Source organism: Embiotoca jacksoni, unplaced genomic scaffold (assembly GCF_022577435.1).
Source record: "Embiotoca jacksoni isolate LCO1_2020_lvr unplaced genomic scaffold, fEmbJac1.0.p SCAF_11, whole genome shotgun sequence".
Taxonomy (NCBI): domain Eukaryota; kingdom Metazoa; phylum Chordata; class Actinopteri; family Embiotocidae; genus Embiotoca; species Embiotoca jacksoni.
Genome location: NW_027185241.1, coordinates 16,392,506 through 16,413,743, shown reverse-complemented (window position 1 = coordinate 16,413,743; position 21,238 = coordinate 16,392,506). Strand labels below are relative to the sequence as shown.

The 21,238-nt window shown below is 41.8% G+C and overlaps 1 protein-coding gene across 3 annotated transcripts in view; it reads left to right on the top strand.

Annotated features, from left to right (window-relative positions):
• Positions 1–3,181: 3,181 nt before the first annotated feature.
• plecb (plectin b) overlaps positions 3,182–21,238 on the top strand; it is a 137,030-nt gene continuing 118,973 nt past the window's right edge. For 2 of the 3 annotated variants that reach the window (XM_069143361.1, XM_069143360.1), the window contains exons 1-2: positions 3,182–3,550; positions 5,718–5,913. In XM_069143361.1, coding sequence (XP_068999462.1) covers positions 5,724–5,913 — 190 coding nt within the window. In that variant the 5' untranslated portion in view covers positions 3,182–3,550; positions 5,718–5,723. The remainder of the gene's footprint in view (positions 3,551–5,717; positions 5,914–21,238) is intronic. The other variant, XM_069143362.1, reaches the window with a different exon arrangement.

The window sequence follows — 21,238 nt, the reverse complement described above, 5'->3', positions numbered from 1 at the left end:
TTTATGATATAAAACATTAACACATTTAATTAAGTCCTCCAACACAGGAGATGGGCAAAGGTAGAATTTTTATGAACTGTGTATTGGAATTCACTTACCCTTTATAAACAGTTTTTCAAGCTAACCTTAGGTTAAGCGATTTACTGTTCAATTCTTAATAAACACAATAGTAAACAGGAAATAATTCAAGTGTTAAGATATGCAGGACCTCTTAGACTTTAAAAAAATAATAATTTTTACATTGAATTCAATATTTGTTGTTTTTGTTTTATCTTGAAAACAAATAAATTGGGTCCTGGTGATTTAATCTAGGTTTGAAACTGAATCTCCCCAAAACAACTGATGGTAGTCGTTAAAATGCTTCTGACAATGTGGTCAGCTGCGTCCGAGGAGCCCAACAGCAGCTGTCAACAAGTCATGGAGCCTCAAACCTGCCTTTGTTTTTATGCTACCATTGTAACTCACCAAAGAGTGTCAGCTGGCCACATTTCTACTAATCCAACCAGACAGCCGACACCAGCAGGTGCAGGTACTGCATTAGTAAGTAGGCCATCATTTCATTCATAATAACTGGTACACTGGCACCACGCCAACTTCAGCTCATCAGGCAAGGTTGGCCTCTTTGTGAAACAACGAAAGTGGCTCAGGGGCTTTGTAGTCTTTGAGATGAGAGGAAGTCAAGGTGGTCTTTTAAAGACAACTGGATACCTGTTCTTTTAATAACTCAGGTGTACTAGTTAAAGTACTTGTTAAATAGCTGTTCAATAACTGCCAACACCTTCTCATTATCATCATCATCATCATCATCATCATTATCATCATCTTTTTTGTACATAATCTGTGCTGATAATTTGAAATGGTGCTTCTGTTCATGCCCTCATGAAAAGGTGGGTTGAGTGACAGAGAAATTCACTCACATGTGAGTGCACTTTAAAGGTGGAGCAAACGGTTGCGTCCCTCGTCTGGTGTTATTCAAGGCCACAGCTCCATGCCCTCTCCACCTCGCTGAATGTCTGGTACATGCACTGCAGTGCACATCTGGCTATGAGGGAAGAGTGAGACATTTGTCACTGACAAGATAATTGAGTTCTCCTTGGCGAGCGGAGGTTAGCGGCCACGCTGACAACGCTGCCTGAGAGCACGGGTCCTTGAACACGGCAGACTGTACGTATACGAGCTCTGGCCAGGCCGCTGTAAACAGTCACACAAAGCAGAAAAAGACAGACTGCTTTGTTCATCCCATTTTTCCCCCCCTATTTGTTTCTTTGATTTCACTTAATTTAAATTCTGGAATTAAGGATGCTCAAAATCGTACCCATTTCTCATGTATGATTTTCATATGGCTACATCTGGAATCTTCATGTAAGCAATAAAGTGTCTGACAGTTTTCTTAGCATTTGAAATACTGCATCCCTTCAGTATGAGTGTTGCTGACTGATAAAAGCACTTTGATTTTCAGAGATCGAACAGTTAATCACAGCAGGATGCTTTTGGGTTAGACACATTTTATAAAACAGGCATTCATTCAATGGATTGTGTGGAAATATAGAAACAAGCTCTGACCTCTGCTCTGCAGTTTGACTGTGTCTAGACTCTTCAGTGCCTCTTTCATTAGGCTGCACTAATAGGCTGCATACTTCAGTGTGCTGTTATGATATACTGTTGGTGCTGAGGATGTCTGGTGGTTGCAGCATTGCATTAACTGGACTGATTCACAGTTTGCTTCCACGGTGTAGAAATCAGCCTTAATATGTGATAGGGATCATGTTTTATGTATGTGTCTGTGTGTGTCCTCCCATGGGTTTCATGTGTAATTTAAATTTGTGTTTAGAAAAAGTGGAATTGCAGAGAATTAAAAACAGACCTGAAAATAGTGAGAATTCTTTTTTTTTTATGCTTGGCTGAGATGGAAAGGTTGCAACAAAGTGCAATAGAAAGAGGAATCATGATGCACATGAAGCATGGGACTTAAAAGCTTTATGTAATAGCAGCACCAAGAACATGATAGAAATGTCATTTTCTGCATTGATATTCACGCCACCAGCTGCTGCTGTTGATGTAGCTCTGCATTCTTTTTCTTATTTTCTGCAGATTTAGTTAAAACTAACATACGTTTGGATGGAAACCTAGTTAGTAAATGTATATAGTATATCAGTTGACTAATTCAGATTTTTTTTTTTTTGCCAGATAAACACAGTGTTTCAAACAAAACAACTTTTTTTTGGCTTATGAAACAACAATCTCCGCCATTACCCCCCATCACAGGTTATGGCCTTTAGAGTGGACTAGAGTTGTACACAGTTTAACTATTCTTGTTCTGCTTTGTGAAGGATGCTTGGAGCATGAAGGTGATCCATCACTCACATGAAAGCACATTACCCTCAGGAACCACTGATACAGGTAATCATAATTTCAAACTCCATGACCAACTTTGCACCTCCTTGATTTTATAAAAAATATATATATTTTTACGGAAAAAAATGTAACCAGGAATCTGATTGGGTGAGCACTTAAATGTGATCATTACTCAGCACAGCATAAGGCAGGAATAAATGCAGACTAAGCAGTACCCATAGTACATGCTGGCCTCCTGGTGAGTCCCTAAGGAGATCATTGTGATCAGAATTTTAGAATGTATTATGGGTCTTTTGCTGAGCAGACTTACATGTTGTGTTCACACATTAGTTACTCTTTACGTGTGTTGATCCCAGCATGAGGTCACACTGTGTTTGCATGGTTTCTAAAACTCAGTCTAATAAATGACTGCAGAATGTCTGCTGGAGACTTATAGACTAAAACCATGTCTGTGATGTCTGTCAACACTTTCTGCATACTGTGTGTTTAACTTGCTTTCTGCCAATTCATTCAAAACGTCATGAAGCCCTTCATAAAGATCTGCTGTCTGGAGCAGCCTGCGGACACAACAATGCTCAACCCGGGACAAGCAGGCGAACTAATCGAAAAGTGAGTCATGCAGCTTTTCACCGCAGCACCAGACCCTGCTAGTGGAGAGCCGCCAGTAATTGCTTGAGATCGGTGCAGAAGCCCCGCAGCAGGTCCGCGGTGAGGACTGGGGGGTGGGAGGGGAGGGGAGGGGAGGCCCGGGAAGGACGCCTGCTTCATCTGTTTACTGCAGTACATGACCTTAGAAACTGTAACTGAGATTATAAAATGTAATTTCGCTGATTTGGCGGGAGTCAGTTGGCGAATGGTCACCGACCTTTGAATTCAGAAGTGTCGCCACGCAGGGAGGGATGCGGGATGAGACGGAGCGAGCAGGGCGAGAGACACATCACAGATGACTGCGGATTCTGCGCGGCGGGTCGTCTCTCCAGCCTCCTCCAGCAGCAGCCCCCTGCCTCCCGTTGAAAGGAGTGGCTATCTCAACTCTTCCCGGCACCGCACACATATGCAGTGCGCTGTCACACACGCGGACTCCCGGCGACTCGATTTGTTTTGGTTGGCGACATCCTGCGGGACACAGAGTGAAGCACCGGCATTCATGGCCGTTTGACGGGCTTTTTACGCACCGGTCCAGCTCCGCAGTAAGGTAAGACAATGCATAATCTCACTGCTCCGGTGTGTGCGTTGGGTTACCTCATGTAGAAAAACGGGTACTTCCAGTGACACCAGATTAGTGTGGCGTTAACTTGGTTTATGGAGCTATCTTTGCGTTTGGGCTAATTTTGTTGCAGGTGCACCAGGCCGGTAGATTCAGGACTTTTAAATCCTTAGAGTCCTAGTTTACGTTCAATGTGGCCCTGAATTAATTGTGCCACTTCGAGAATAACCTGTGCCAATTATTGCTCCTGTTTCCACATACACAGACAATTCCACAGTTCAATAATGTCAACAACAACAACAACAACAACAATTTGTGACTGCATTTTATCACGTGGAGGGTTGAGTGAGGGCCTATAGTACTACTAGTAATAAGATTGACATCTGGCATAATTTATGGATGAAAAGAAACTCCAGAAACAATATTTGCTGTGTTCTGATTAACTATACATTATTCATTTGTAGCCTATTTATGTCTGAGAAGCTGGTTACTGTAGCCTGTTCTGTGATGACATCGTGATCCAATGCTAGCTGGACAGCCAAAAATGTACATGTACAGTATAAACAAAGGATTGAACTCAGGTCAGCTGTGACAACATTAAGGCATATCACAGTATTGCTGTCAGTTACTGTAACAGCGCAGAGCTGCAGGTCTTTGAACGGAGGCTTATCTCTCCCAGCAGGTGTCACTACCATATAAATGTATTTGTATATATATATAATATTCCAAGTTGTTGTAGTTGAGTAAAGCATGGTTCCACGGGTCTCTTTAAATATTGCTGCTGACAGACAGTGAAGTGATTTGATGGCAGAAAAAGTGATAGGAGTTGTCACTTCAGGAAACACCACTTCATTGTTATTTGGCTTATACACAGACAGTATTTATAAGTGCTGATGACTCATTATTATAGCGTGTATATTACCCTGAGATATTTATAAATTGTAGGTTTCACTTTTATTTCCTCATTATTTCAACACATCGTGGTGATTTGAGTTATTAGCTGTTTAGTGATATTTGGATTAATATCTTCTGTTCAAGCTCCTTGGTCCTGAAATACAGTTAAAATCAGACACTATTAGAGAAAATGTACTTTCCCTCAGCACTTTACACCACTTACAGAGTTACTCAGATCATTTTTGTTCATGTCCGTCACGGGTTATAACTGGTGCTGCACTTTACTGGTCAATATTTAACCTTAAATTAAAGGTCAGGGCCTAAGTAAATAGTCAAAAAGAAACCTAGACTGAGTGATTGTTAGCAAAGTAAAGCAGTTCCTCTCTCCTAAACATTTGTAGAAACGGACAGTCATGCTTACCTTCCAAAAGTGCCTTTTGTTAATCATAACGTTATGACTTGGTATTGATTTTGTTAGAGTTCATATGGCTGCTGCACAGATGACTGAACAATTTCACAAGTACTTTTTAGAAACTTTATCGCTTCCTTTTTGGATATGTGGGTGAAAGTCCAATGTAGCCTCTCCCTGCAGGCGTTTCCACGTACAACTGATAATATGTCACACAGCACAAAGTGTTTCTGGCCCTGCAGTCAGCATTTTATGACACTGATATGAAGTATTTTCAGTTTTAACTTGTCATACATATCAGAGGCAGGTAAACATTAGAGGACTGAGGTCACTCACAGCACAGAAATGAAAACAGTGGATCCTGGTTGGTTTACTGAAATGTGGTATTCTCTCTTTTTGGTTTTTGGCAATCAGATTAAGCAGTTTGTTGTCTACTTGGCAGGATAATTTCAAGTTGTGGAGTGTGTGTCTGTTTATAGAGCAGTATGGTGTCCATGACTAAGCATGACAGCTACTACTCCCTTCAGTACTTTCAGTTTTAATTTACTCCTTGTATAATGTGCTGCTTTTATAAATGACATTATAGCATAAAGAAATAACACTAAATGTCAGTAATCGCCACTAATAGACATGTGTATCGTAGCTGTGGATTATTGTGTTGATCTTCATAACCTGAAAGACCTCTTCATGATGTCAGTTCTCATTGTGTGGCGGTTTTGCTCTGGTTATGTCTGTGTGTGTGTGTGTGTGTGTGTGTGTGTGTGTGTGTGTGTGTGTGTGTGGGTGGGTGGGTGTGTGCACTCTCATTCATGTCATCAATCTCAAACTCAATCCTTTAATCTCTCTGTGAAGCAGGTGATGGCGAACCGTAAAGACAGACGCAGGGATCGAGCCCCGCTGGAGGAAAGGCACGCGGAGCGGAGCAGCGCCCCCTGTCCCGGAGACACCCTGCCCTGGAACCTGTCCAAACACCAGAGGGTCAAACGCTCCAAGTCAGCCTCAGCCGAGGTGCTGGATCCAGCAGAGAGGGCTGTCATCCGCATCGCAGGTAGGACGGCCGAACAACTGCAGTGTTACTCTCACACACTCGATAGAGTGTTTTAAGTATATTGAGCTCATTAGCTTGGTTGCTAAAATGAAAATAAGTCCACACAGTTTACCCAAAAGATGTATTATTACTACTTATTCTTTATTATCTGTCCAAATGGATGACATATTTAAAAAAGTCTCTCGTGATAAACTCAGATGACTATAAACTATGAAAATGTCTGTTTTCTACCGTCCATTCTGCAAAAGTTTAGCATTGTCAAGTTAGTCTGCTGTTGGTGAACAACGCAAAGCTGCATCTCAAAGTTCTTAACAATCGAACTTGACTCAATTTAATTTACTTTGACTCCACAAGCACATCTACTGATATGAAAAAAATGGAACATAATGCGAAAAAAAATGCTTGACATAAAGTAAAAGATTTTCTATTTGTGTTTTTTTTTTTTTTTTATAGTAATTTATAAAAATCCCTGTAATGTTTACTGCTTCAGTGCACTGATGGACTGTAAATATTCTTCCTCCTTTACATATCCTTGTCACAAGTGTCTTAAGTGTTTGATAACCACATTTGAGTGATCATTGAAAATATGTGTGTTGAAACATACTGTAGATACAGGAAATACACAACGAATATCTTTATTCTTTTCCTCCCTAATATCAGTATCAGCATTGGCCCCAAAAATCCAGTGTCGTTCGGGCTCCAGTTGACTTTTTTGCTTATGAAAAGCAATTGAAAAGAGTTGAATTAACTCTGTCAGGGCTATTGTCCTTTGTGGGCATGTCCGTGTTTGCTCTCTTGGTCGAGCATGGCAGATGACATCATCTCAAACAGCACAGAGCTCCATTTCATTTATTGACCACTGAATTCCCAGAGTCACAAATTCATCTCAGTACTTGTACATATACAGTAGCAGTAAGGAATACATGGATTTATTATTAATGTCAGTTCTGTGAATTCATGTAAAACTGACATGTGAAAGCTCCTTCGTGCTGAACTGGTATCCAATGGCAGCTTCAATCATTATACTGAGAGGATGTGACGCTCTTCTGGTTGCAGTCCTCCTTTATTTTCAAGCTGCCTCGACCAGTTTTAAATGTCGGGCTGCTGAGGAACAATTAACCTTGTAAGCGGCACTACAAGTTAACAGGAAACTGAGCAGCCTTTTTTTTTTTTTTTTTTATACATACTCTACATATGTAAGGTTTTCTCCCTGCTGACTGATAATGCTTTCTCTCAGCTAGAAAGGATGTATGCATTATACATGAAGCCGAGGAGCATGGCAACACACAGGAGTTTTCCAGAGTGTGAGGTGTGGTTGTTTTTGCTCGAACAATAGTCCGGGATCGTGTCCAATCATCTGTAGGGATACTGGAAACACATGATTTATTTACACTGCGGCTCAGCAGTACCATCACAGGGATGTGTTGATTGCCTGAGGCCAAGTGTTAGATGCATTCATACAGTTCATAGTCAGAGAAGACTTCATGTAAAAGTGATTTCATATCTAAATGCACTCCTGAGTGATACAAATCGTATGATGGTGTCATATCTATTAACCCCAGTCTGCGTTAATGATTTTCTAACACAGTAGAGCCAAACTCAGCAGTAATCAGCCAAAATGCTCTTGTGCCATATATTAGGATCAGTGTTGGCAGATATGCAAAAGAAATGATGTTACATACATTTTAAAGAATGTGTCTGAGGTGATTTTGAAGTGCTGCTGCCATTACTGACTCACCAGGCAGCGTGGGAAGTCAGGTCAACCCCACATCTCCCCTGAAGGGATGAAGCGATGGCAGAGTGAGACAGGCAGAAAAAAACATGTCATAAAAATATGTTAATTTGTATGTTTATTGTGGCACAGAAATGTGATCCACATTGTTCCCCTTCTACGCTGTAATGTGCTATTTTTTAGCGTGCCCCCTTCAGCACAATAAGTCTTTGATGGAGTTTGTTTTGGAATGCTGCAGCTCCTGGCCAGGAGGAAGTTTGGATAACTTTAGCACCTACAATAAATAGTCCTGCGTCCACATCCTGTACTTCTCTTCCTCTGTCCATCAGGAGGCCGGGTCAGGCTGTGTCAGCACCCGTGGGCGAGGCTGAGATTCTGTTGTGGGTCCTGCTGATTGACTAACTGCCTGCTGCAGAATCCCCGACTATATATAGATGAACTTGTGTCAGAGGGATGTCAGAGGTAGACTGTGAACACGCGTCCTGTCAGTGACGACCTGCGGTGTGGCTGAAGGAGCTCTGCAGTGTTCCTAATACGCTGATATCTCATTAGTGTTCGAAACAACTCTTTAAGTAAAGAGTTCAGTTTTTGAACCATGGTTGGCCATTTGGGCACATTGTTCCGAACATAAATATTCTTGGGTGGATTGCCCTAAAATTTCGTAAAGGTATAGGATATACATTATAATCCCTCCAGGATTTTAGATTTTTTTTTTTTTTTTTGGTGATTGTTGCAATCAAAAATGCCAATTTTGTGGCAGCTTTTCTCAGAAATTGTGTTATAATTGGCTGAGTTTTATGTGTTTTTTTTTTTTTTTTTGCGGTTAAATTCTTTGGAATAAGCAAATAATTCTTGTTAGCTTCTTGTGGCTGTATAATATAAACCAAATGGGACAATATTTGTCAGTTAATGAAGATGCAAATCCACCACAAAAAAGGCAGCGATAAAAGTGTTTAATCTTCTGACAGGACATTCGAGCATAGACGTGGTATTGCACAGTAAACATATCTGCAAACATCAGCAGTTTAGCTTTATTGGTAAGAACATAAAGTTGTTAAAAAACCTTCTGACAATATTGACAGAAAGTTGTGGACGTGCAGCTCAGGTGAACTTTGGCTAATTGGGACTGCTGGTCTTTTCTGTTTCTTATCAGCTGTCTCAAGTATGCTCAACTTTGCAGATCTTTAAATTAGCTTTTGAAATACTTTTATCTTTCTAATTGCACATGAGAGCAGCTTCGACACTTCTAATCACCTGTGGGATTAGGCCTTTAAGAATGAGATGGAGATCTTGTTCTGACCTGGTGTTAAGTGGAGGCTTCAGTTAAATACTATTAGATCTTATTGCTTAGTGACATGAGGATGTTGAGAAAAGAAACGAGGAAACTCCTTTGGGAATATGACATGTTTTAGTAAGTAACTCTCCTGTTTTGGGATGTGTTTGTCTCAAGACACTATACAAGTCTCATTTACAAATAGCTCATGTCTCTGCTGAATACAGACCAGTATTCAGCAGAGACATGAGTTATTTTCTGCGGAAAAATTGAGTTGAAAGTCCTCTAGTCAGTCAGCTGTCAGAGAGACTATAGAGACTATTTACTGTCCACGGTATGGCTTTAATGTCTGTGCGTGAACACATGAAGAGGTCAAAGGTCGTCTCTGATGCTGGGCAGAAGAATGCACAGAATTCGTGGTGCGTGCATGAGACTGGTATTCAAGGGTATCTGGTCAGACACTCCACCCTGCCACCTAGTGGGTGATAAATCAATCAAACTTCACTTTCGGGACACTGTAGAATGAATCAGTCACTTCGTCATTTTATATCAATTATTTCCTGCATATCTGTTGTGGTGTAGTCATAGTAACTCCGTTCAGGTTGTTACAGTTGAATTTACTCAGATTTGGGAATGGCTGCATCTTCTGCTTTCTATGGAAAGAAAATGTTTTTTAGTAATTTAAGTGAACTGAAATCGATGTTGTTGTTCTTTGGTAAGTTAACTGTATGTTGATAAAGGTTATTCTGTAATATTATTGAGTTCATTGAAAATATCATTTTCAAAGTCACATAATGGTGTCTTCAGTAGATTTTGTAAAATCTATGTTAGACTTCTGGTACTTATCCTACATAATTATGTTTGACTCCCTTATCTTTTAAAGGGAATCACATAGGGAGGTGATGCAAGTGAGGTGATTCAATTGACAACCACCATCACATCAATCAATATTGGCAGTGCAATGTATTGATTTATCATTGATTCTAACACAGCCTCCTGCACTTTTGCTGAGTTGCCTGGTTTTAGGAATTAGCATAAATTAAAGCAGGCCAACATTTTTTAGTTAATAATGTTTTTACTCATTAAGATAGATGATAACCTAGCTTTGCTGTGCTACTGTTTAAAATGGGATTGAGTAGAAAAAACAGTCATGTTAAAGAAACCAGCATTAATATCACCATGTAACCGTAATAACTGTGGTTGCTTCATCAGATAGCTGTATTGTTAATTTGATGTATTTTTAAAGGGTAATGATCGCACTGCTTTAATATTATCACCCGCATGATGGACAATTGATCCAAATCTGTGCAACAGAACCAAATATATGATGTTTAGTATGAAAACTCCTTCATCCAGAGTGCAATGTATCCCGATCAATGACAATTTTAGTTCTTTCATGAGCAACTGTGAAGTGGGAAAGTTCCAATCTCAGAGTGTGAGAATACACCTGAACACCTGTCTAACTGGGAATATGGTGCTAAGAAAGCGGGAGGATTTTGAGAGTTCAGTAAACTGAGAGTTCAGTAAACACGTAGAAATGTAGTTTGCACATAAAACTGACCTCCTGAGCTCCATTTGGTCCCTGTGTTGTGAAGGGAAGGCATGGAAAATATGACACAAAAACAAAACAAGTTTCAGAGGATTTTTGTTAATCAAATCCATCAACTATTTTAGATGCTGTTGTAACAAATTACCCCCCCCCTCACACACACAGGCATTATGATCTAATGCAGACAGCAGTGTTGATGTACAGAGCCCTAAATATCCCAGCAGTCCTGTGTAACTCCTACATAATGGACTGTATGGGGAATTATCTGCATCATCCACAGTCTGCTCTTTATGTTGTCAGTGCACATTGCAGGACCAGATAAAAGATGACCCTTTAAAGGTATAAATCCACATCATTGCAGCCATGACAGTTCCTCCACAGATTCATACCAAGACTCTCGCCCTCAAGCAGCTTCCATAATAGTCCAGTAAAGAAGATGTAAAGAAGCATTAGAGCTAAATGCGTTGACATTTTATCATATTATTCTGTGCACTTTTTGTACTGTTGAGCTGCTTCACTTATGAAAGCCTCTTTGTGTTTCTAATCATATTACTCAGGTTGGAGAGATATGACTGTTTCCTTTACAAACGCACCTATTGTTGGCTGCAGTTTGAGAGGCAGTGCAAAAGCTCATGAAATGTCATCTCATCACACACCTATCTCCATTCTGAAGGCCCTCCCTCACTCAGTAATAACCCACTCGCCCAGCAGGGGGCACTTTGTATTAATAGGCCTGGTTATTTGTTCATCCTGGAGAGTCATCTCTGCTTCTGGAAAATGTGTCTCATTTCCCACACCCGTCCCAGAAAGCCGTGACTACACAGTGTGCTTGGTGTCACGGAGCTCTGCCTTATTTCACCAGACAATAAGTTGAATGCCCTTTGGGGGAACCTTTTCCAACTGAACAGCTTTATATCCTCAATTTTCTCTTTTTTTTTTTTTTTTTTCAACAGCTCTGACCTTTGTGGTCTTCCTCATTACACGCTGGTGTCAGTGAAAGAATGCCGACCATCACCATTAGTTTCAAATTCTGTGAATGAGCCATAACACATGTATGGTGGGACTGGAAAGATCCAGAGCAGAGTACTGTGACTGCTGTTTGTGCATTACATTTGTTTCTGTTGTGGATATCCAGAAGAGGGAGCTAGGCCTGTTTCTATGGCCGTCTGTCACTCGTAGTTTTACAGTAACATTGCACCCTGATTGCACCATACTGGATTCGGTCTCGCCTCGGCTCTAATTGACAGAAATGTATCACGACTGGTGATGATCAGCTCACAAAGGTCGTGTGAGTTTGGAAAAGGAAGGAGGCGAGGTCATGGGCAGAAACACTGAACATTGCATGAACGATCTCAGGCAGAAAAGACGCTCCATACTTGTTTAACATGAAGTGAGGTCGTGTACACATTTCATTTTTAACATGTATTTCACCATACGTGTGCGTTAGAGGAGGGATTTCTGTACTTGCATGCAAAGGTAATACAATTTTGGGGATGTTAAGCAAATATATAGCTCGAAATGTGTCAAGTGAAAACACAATGAAGGCAACGAGCACTGTGAGATTTCTTTGACTTTCAAAGCACGTCTCTCCTGACAAAATCATTTCCACTCATCAAACTCTCACAGAGGATCAGTCCTGTTTTATTCTCCTTAATAACAGCAATCACAATATTATTGAGGCTTGAGTCATCTTCTACGATCATTCTAGCTGTTGGTCATGCATTAAACTCCTGCTTGTGTGTGTGTGTGTGTGTGTGTGTGTGTGTGTGGAGAGGGCTTTCTTTGTTTCCTTCATGTTTTTTTTTTCCATCAGTGGCGAGCTGTTTTTAATCCCCTTGAGTATAAATGATGGCGTGTGATTTGTGGTGACTGGCATCTCATTCTCAGAACCGAGTGGTGTGAAAAACATTAAAATGTTAATGGTAAAGCCTTGCCTGTCTTGCGAGTCGGCCTCACTAGAATATCAAACGAAAGGAAACACACCTGGAAAACACAGAGTGGCAGGCTGTTTACTCGGGAGCTTCTTTAACCACTGGGGAATGCACTATATGGTCTCAGTGTTGAAAAATGTGCCTGTTTACAAGGGTGGATCAGAAAGTTCTCAGTGTGCAGGACCACGACACGCAATGGAGCACAAAGAAGCTGTAACCTTCTTGAGTAAGTACTGACATTTTGGTCTCTTGATCAAAATCACCTCCTGAGTTTCACATGCTTTTGTGAGCAGTGGTCCAGGGGACAACATTTTGTGTCAAACCCTGAAAATTAGAAAGCAGAGACCCTTGAAATGCTTCAGAAAGCTACACGGCAATAAGGCAATGAGCCTGGAGAGGTGTTTTTAGGGACATTTGCATTTCCAAGGAGCAGAACGTCACCCAAAACCCAAGAGGTGCATCAGGTCAGGAGCGCAACCAGCTGGGTTATCTTTGCGTTCTCCGTGTTGTGCACTGTGAATTTGTCCCCCAAGGTCGAACTGTCACTGTTCCACGATGATGTTCTGAGGCGTCTGAGGGGAAACATTTGGTACACACAACCTCCTCGCTCAGGCAGCAGATTCGTTGCTACGTACCACCCCTGCTTACCAGATTTGGCTCCCTGCTACTTCTCTCTGTTCCCCAATAATTTGTTACAAACTTTAATGTGCGCTCTCTGCTGAAGTTTCAGTTTCATAAAGAAATTGCGGACACACCTGGACGACTGCTTAGTAAACCATGTGTAACTCCGGTGCTGACTTGAATCAAACAGCAAAACTTGGACTACTTACTCACGGAAATTACAGCTTCTTTGTGCTCCGTGGAAATTTATGTTTGTCTTTTACTTACACGATATGATTTAGATAAGTGGATTTGTACTTTGCAACCTTTACAAATCTATGTAGTACATTACATATTGACGGCAGCAAGACTTCATGGCAAAATTACTACAATATTATCCTGTTACCGGTTTATATATTCTGTATTTTACATACAGGGTACAGAGGACATCTTTCATTTCTTTATTTGTTGACTTCCATTCATCACTTGGGACCCTTTAAAGGCAGAATGAAGTGCAAATGCACAGACAAACACTATGTGTACATGATACTGATGTGCACATACACGCGTGTTAAGTGGTTCACACATTGGAACGTGCAACCACACTCAGACCTTCTGATGTGGAAAGCTTGGGGTGTGCAAGCCGAAGAATACGTGTCTTCAGCCCCTGCGTGCACCTGTTGAGTATTGTTGAGTGAGATCTGGGAAACAAACCCTCGGCTCTACACACACACACACACACACACACACACGTATGTTCACAGACTTTCGTTGAATCCTTCATTCAGATTATGAGCTGTTTCAACTTGCAGTTTAACGATACAAACAGATGTCACGAAGCCAGTTTCAGAAAGTTAGAACGATCCAGCAACAGTGAGACATTCAAGTATCCTCCAAGTGACACCACTATGTGCGTGTGTGTAAAAAGGAGGCTGTGAGATCTGGTGTCAGTGACTGTTAAAAGTGGGTGATGTGTTAAAAGTTTAATTGTAAACCCTCCTTATAGTTCCCACTCACCTCCCTGCAGTAAAGTCCTGATGTCACAGCTTTAACTTGCTAAATGTGAGTCTGTCTTCTTATCTGTGACAAGCACATCTCGTTAGTGAACCCTGTCAAATGCAAAGTGGACATTCCACTTAATCCTGTCATGGTTTTATATGTAATAAACTGTGTGACTGATGTTAGCTCTTCTGTATTCAGTAGTTCATTCATTGGCTTCCATTTACAACTCTGGTCAGTTTTATCTGTTGGAATCCAGAGTCGACATGCTGATGTCGTCGTTCTTGCTGCCTCCTCTTCTTTCTCAGGATACGTAAACCTTTAGCTGTTTAGTTCTGCTTTTGGAGGAGATGATGTTGACTGCATGTTACTCTGTGTGTGTGTGTGTGTGTGTGTGTGTGTGTGTGTGTGTGTGTGTGTGTGTGTGTGTGTGTGAGGGCAGTCACTCGCACTTTCTTTATTGGGCTTTTTTGGGAAGTCGTTGACGGTGGACATGCAAAATATGCTTGTTAAATCCTTTGCAGGGCGGCCGGGCTCAGCCTTAGAGATAGAAAAAGGAGCTCTGACATCCGGGGCGAGCTCAGCGTAGCGCCACTGCTTCTTTTTGTTGGTGGTTCGGGTGTGTTGCTGTGGATAAGGCAGTCTGGGATAACTTCCTTGACCTGCTGCCACCGCGACTCAACTGTCGAGTCGATTTTTAATTTCTATAATATAATCTGAAATACTTCTGTTTCTACATTTCAAGATACTTATTTAATGGACAAAATGATTGCGAATATAATGAATTTGTGCAAGAATGCTGTCTAAATGACTAACAGAATATTGTATCTAATCAAAATAGTGTGACGACATGAGTGAAAACATGTCACCCAGCACGTGATTAACTGTCTCCTGTGTAATATTTCCTGTTGCAGTCAGAGTAAAGATACACACACACACACACACACACACACACACACACACACACACACACACACACACACACACACACACACTTCTGCAGCAGCAGTTTGGAGAGGACTTATCGGGTTTCCTCCCAGGAAAGTGTCCTGGCTGATGTCAGTCCGGCCTTGGCCAAAGAACTGACTGATAGTCAGGGTTAGCTGCAGGGATTTTCCCTTTTCCTACCTCAGATCTCTGTTATTGTGCTACAACTGACTCCTACGCCTGCCAGCCTAGTTCTGGGGCGATATCATCTTCACTTTCCTCATCATTTTTATGAGCCGTATTGTCATAAAGCTGCTCAACAAGACATCGTTCTGAGATTCCAGCAGCTTAATCCATTCTCTGTGCACAGTATGTCACCGTTAGCTGACATGATCCTATCACACCATCACTGCTATTAATCATCTTTAATGCCACAACCTGTATTGATATTAATCAGAGTACATTGTGAATTTATTATGTATTGACACAACAACCAAACAGCTAGTTTTAATTAAAATGACCAGTGAAGTCTTGGCATCAGTAGCTGACAGTTTTTTTGTCCCCCACCGTGATTTATTTTTGTCTGGACTGTCACTGGCTCGGCCGGTCAGGGCAGTTGTTGAATATTCAACGGTTCCAGGTGGATGTCAAGGTTATATCTGCTGCTGCCTTTGAATCTATTCATTGCGCCGCAGGCATCAACTTTCTCAGAGACCCTTTCAGCAACCAGCTGGAGTGTGTTACCACAGCACCAACAGGGCAAACGTCTTCTTTGTTGTTAGATGAAGTCCTGTAGCAATTGGCTGCTTCCTTTTCAGATGTGACTAAATAATAACATAGAGAAGCTCAGCATATGATGGTTTCTTCAGGTTCTGCAGTGTCTTTATTATCATTTATTTTGACAGAAACTCTGCACTGCTTCATGTTGATTCAGGTTTAAAGATGCTGGAACTTAATCTATTGACTCACATTATGAAAACTCTGGGTAAACAGAACGGAACACGTAAAATTGTAGTGAACATAAAATATTAACCTCCTGAGCTCCATTTCCTGCTTGCATTGGTTTATATGGACAACGATGATGTTATTTGTCACGTTTCTGTCGTCTGACTGGAGAACTAGAGCACATTTTCTCGGGGCTGCCATACTGCCTGTTTGTGAGTGCTTTCATCTCGGAAGTGGGACGATCCAAAATGGGAACTTTCCCAATTCCCAGCTGCCTGAACACACAGAAAGTCCAGAGCTCTGACCAGCTAATTCTGTCCTCTGAGCTCACGTACCGGCTTCCTTCTGGAGATATTGAACACTATCTTTTGTGCACATAAAATACATGCATCATAAGTCATCATACATCTATCGGCCAGTAAAAATCATCAGCTACCATCATGCAAGTGTTAATGACAGCTGCGCAGGATCCACAAACACAAACAGGCAATAGACATGTTTCCATGACAAAAACAAACCATAATGACAGAGAGCTCTCAGAGAGATCAACATAATAAGTGCTACACACTAGAGGTCTGAATTCATAACCTTCCTGGCAGTAAGAAAACTGTATATGTGTATCTGATATAATCTGTTTGCCGTCCATTACAGTCTAATTCAATTGAAGTATTACCGGAGAGCCGTCTGCTGCTGCTCTGCTTCCCTTGCTGCTGTATTTGTGCTTGGCAAGCAGCAGCACACTGCGAGTGTGTGCCTGCTGCTCCAGTCTCTGTATCTTTAAGAGGAGGGGCCTGACATTTATATTACTATTTATGAGCCAGACGATGGGAGGGTATGGAATAAAAAGTGGGATGGCGGGGAGGTGGGGGTGTGGCGCTGGGCAGTGGAATGAAGTTGGGAGCTGTGGAGGGGTTCACACACAGCTGAGGGAGCAGACAGAGGACAGCTCGGGCTGCCTCACACACATCCAAACTCACAGAGGGGGGGAAAAAGCCGACCTTAAAAAGAAGAAGAGGGTGAGGACGCCGGCATGGCCATGTACGAACCTGCCTACCTGCCTCCGAATGCCGAAGAGCAGGACTTCATCCAGGCTTATGAAAACGTCAGAGAGAAGTATAAAGGTGGGACAGTGATGACAGCTACCGTGTGAATTACATGTCATGATGGTGATGATGAAGAGATGTCTTTGCATACGTGTTTGTGGGTGGTTGGTCTAATTCATTTGTCTATTTTTGGCATTGTTGACTCTCCGCAGGTGCAAACGCATGACTGTTTGCATATGCACCTTGCTGTGCTTTTGACTGTGTGTGTGTGTGTGTGTGTGTGTGTGTGTGTGTGTGTGTGTGTGTGTGTGTGTGTGTGTGTGTGTGTGTGTGTGTCAGTGGAGCAGAGCAGCAGTGGTGCATGCTGCATCCCCGGACTGCTGAGTGTTTTATTGATTGCCACACATGTCGGCTGTCATTCTTCCACGCTGCCTCTCTGAGTGTGTGTCCAAAGAGTCCAGTGGATTTACAGGAGGGCTTCACTTTGATATGCGACCCTAACAATCAGCCTGCTCTGCTGACCTCTGACCTCTGACCTCCACGGGGTAGTTTAAGTCGGAGCGCTCTGCTGATTGTTATCCCGTATCCAGCCAGGTGCTCCTGACCAACAGTGAAATTCATTAATACCCCACAGGGAGCTTTTCCTCTCAAATCTTCATCTCTTTTTATCCTTTTATCTCCTCAAGTGTGCAAACCGGCATGCCCTCTCTGGTTTATCTTGCATAGTTTCCTTTTTTTGGAAATCTCTCCCGTGGAAGTTAGTCAGAGAAAGATGGAGGTGTGTGAAGGGTAAAGTTTAGTTTTGGCAGGTGAAGGGAAAATCCACATCCGTAGAAGAGTCATCTATCACAACAACACCTCTCCGCAGCCACCTTCACTTTTCACAGTGTTCCCGTCAGAGGATGTCAGCAGCATCCTCCAGATGCTTTCATTTCAGAGTTGTGTTTTGGTCTCACTCCTGCCCAGGACTCCTGTGTTTCTCCACTTTTCCCTCCTTCTGCTGCATGTTTCCCCCCTGCATGTTTCATCTGTTCCGTTCCAGCAGATCATCAGGAAGAGGAAGAGCTTTTCTATAAATATTGCCCCAGTTTGTTATTTTTTTTTTTCTCCCTCTTGCGCTCCCTCTTGTGAGAATCTGGCATCTCTGATTGTGCTGAATCACTGTCGCTCATTTTCTGTGTATCAGCATGTTTTCCGTCGTCTGTGGGTCTATTTATGCAAACATCCCATATCTTTTTTTTATATAATGCTGTCCGGCGTGGCATTTTTTGACTTCTGTAAACCATCACCACATTGATTTTTGACATTTGTTGCCAGACAGTTCTACTTCTACTGGCCTTTTCATCGGGTATCAGTGGGTGGTATTTAGTAGAAAATTCTCAGGATGAAGGCAGGTTGCTGTGTGACGCAAAATTATAGTTATCAAGTCAAACAGAGTTTTTAGGGCTTTTGGCTTCAGTGCTGTTGAAAAAGTGACGGGAATTCTAACATGTATTCTAAAGTACAGTGAACGTGAGAAAAAACGCGCAACAACTGGTCTTAACAATTCATTTGATAACCGCATCATCAGAATGCATATACAAGGATATCTGTGTGTCTGCGGTGCTCCTACTGCACCAGGAGGTAATGGGAAGCAGGAGGTGGCTTTGTGGCAGGTGTTTATGTTCCAGACGTTCCTCTGGGTTCCCTCCTCAACAGTGTCTGGGTTTCACTGAGGTCCTGCTCTCCTTATTAAGGCACACTGATGACAGCCAATCAGAGAGCCGTCTGACTGTGTCACACCCCCCCATCTTTCCTGTATATATTTTTGCTACAGGAAATAATATTTGCTACCTTTTTTTGTAGAATATTTAAAGCATGAACCTTCTTAGTGCCGGTACTCTGAAGGAATTGTCATTACGCCCTGCTTGCAGTTTGGCTGTAGAGGTTGTGTGTGTGGATAAACCTGCTGATGGTTGATAATGGAAAGTATTTGGTTTGTAAACATTGCCAAGGTACCCAGCAGTATTAATATCTCTGTGTTGTTCAGATACTCATCTTTATCCTCACAGAATACAACCACACTGTCCTAAATATCTGTCCTTGTCCATGTTTTCCTCATCGTGACCCGGTTTAATCTCGAAACACAGACCGAGGCCAACCACTTCTCTTTTTCCAGCCTCCAGATTTATGTCAAGACCTACATACTGGACCAAAAAGACCTGCTGGGGTGGATTTTCTTTTTCCCAGTGAGAGAACTGGACTGATCTATTTTAAATTAACTCTCTAATACCTTCTGCCATAACATGAGGATGGCTACAGATTCTCCACAGGTACCAACTACAAGTTGATATTTTGTAAAACCTTTACAGGACGTTAGAAAGCTGTCTCTTCAACATGCCGCCATGCAAATAAATAGTTTGCCTATGTAATCACTGGTGCCTTTTAGATTTGGTGCACAGCTTCCAGGTGTGGATGTGTGTCTGCCTGCTTTCTGTGGTGTCGCTGTGTGTGGTGCCCTCTTTTTAAAATGGGCAATGAGAAGCCTTCAGACCTGTCAGCGGCATCTTTACACTACTTTGTCTATCATGCTAACACACCAAACTAAGATGGTGAACGTATGAAACGTTATATCTGCTAATGGTTTCCATGGTAGCCATAGGTTTAGGCAAAGCAGGGAGATATGTGATGGAATTTTTTTTCTCCAAGGGAGAAAATTAAATGTTTGCAGTTCTTTTTGATCTGCTATTGTTTGTGCTATTAACATTGCTGTTGTCCATACGCAACACTTCATGTATCCATTTCAAATTCAAAGACATCTACCATTTCAGCAGACTGGAACTTTTAACTTCTAAACAAGGCTTTTATTCTGAAACATTTGAAGGAACATGTTGTAAAATGAAACTGGACAATCACACTTTAGATTAATAACTTAAAACAACTGTTGAAAATGGCAGGATTGTATTGCCGATTTACAGTCTTATAATAAATAAATGAAATATACATGACTGACTATTGTATGTACACTTTCCACTGTATGATGATGTGATTAAACAACCATGAAGCCACAACTTAACCCCACTTAAACATATAGCACTACACCCCTGATGTTATCTGTGCCACTGCTATGCCTGCAGATGTCAGTTTGTAGCTCAATGTGCATCCAGGCCTCCGTACAACATGCTCGAGAGTCTTGTATAGCTTTGTGTAGGTTCTTAGTTGCAATGTTCACAGCAACCTGCGACATTATTTTCCGGCTCTGAAACAGCTGCTGGAGACAATGAGCTGCCGTTGTAGTCAGTGTGTCCAGTGGATCGGTGAGCTGTGTCTCATAAGTAAGCTTTGAACACTTGACGTGTTTGTGGTAGGTTATTTTGCTAAGTTTAGTCTGATAGCTGACAAAAGCAGTGTAAAGGCCAGAAGCTACGACTCCTCTCTCATTTATCCACCACATTGTAGAAGTAAGTATTAAAGTGGTGCTAATTTCCTCATTCTAATAACACTTTGAGACTTAAAAGAACAACAAAAACTAGGACATAAATATCATGTTGCATTTCATATCAAGAATATTTTCCAAACAGGTTACAATACAATTATAGTCAATCGGTCGGGCTGGTCTTTTTAAAGTTACTCACTGCTATCTCACTGCCTGCTCTAAATTGCAGCCGCCTGTTTGGTAAAGGCCTGGCTGTCTTCCCGCTGTCCTCTAATGCAATTTGTTGCTAGCAGCTGATGCCGATGTCACTGGGCCGCCTGAGCGGGGGATTGCCCTGTTCTTGGTGGGCGGACTGCTGAGAGTGGGCAGCCACGACTAGCATCCATATTCTGCCCCAGTGTGTGTCCTGCGAGGCCCTGTCCTGCGCTCCGCGGGGCTTAAAATAACCCCTAAATATAACTGCAGCAACGTTCAGTCAGCCAATTAAATGGCTATTTTTGGAAGGCTTGATTGTCTGGTCAGGGTAATTTAAATTCCAGTTTCTTCTTGGCCGAAATAAAATCAAACATTTGTGAATTATTAAGGCAAGTCTAGCTTTGATGTGTGTAGAAGAAATTATAGTGTGTGACAAGAATAGAAAGTCATCATCAATCTTTGAGTCATGATGAATGAACACGAAGGTCTCTATCCTCACCATACCTTTAAGCCCGATACAGACATACAGCTCAGCTATCTTTATGAATAACTGCAGTGGATTCTATTTCCAGGACGTGTTACTGTGTGAGGTGAGAAGTAGTTTGGGAAGTGGTTTGTCACATTCATGATGAATGAACTCTTTAAAAAGCCAAGTGCCGACTCAGCGTGTGTGTGTGTGTGTGTGTGTGTATGTGTGTATGTGTGTGTGTGTGTGT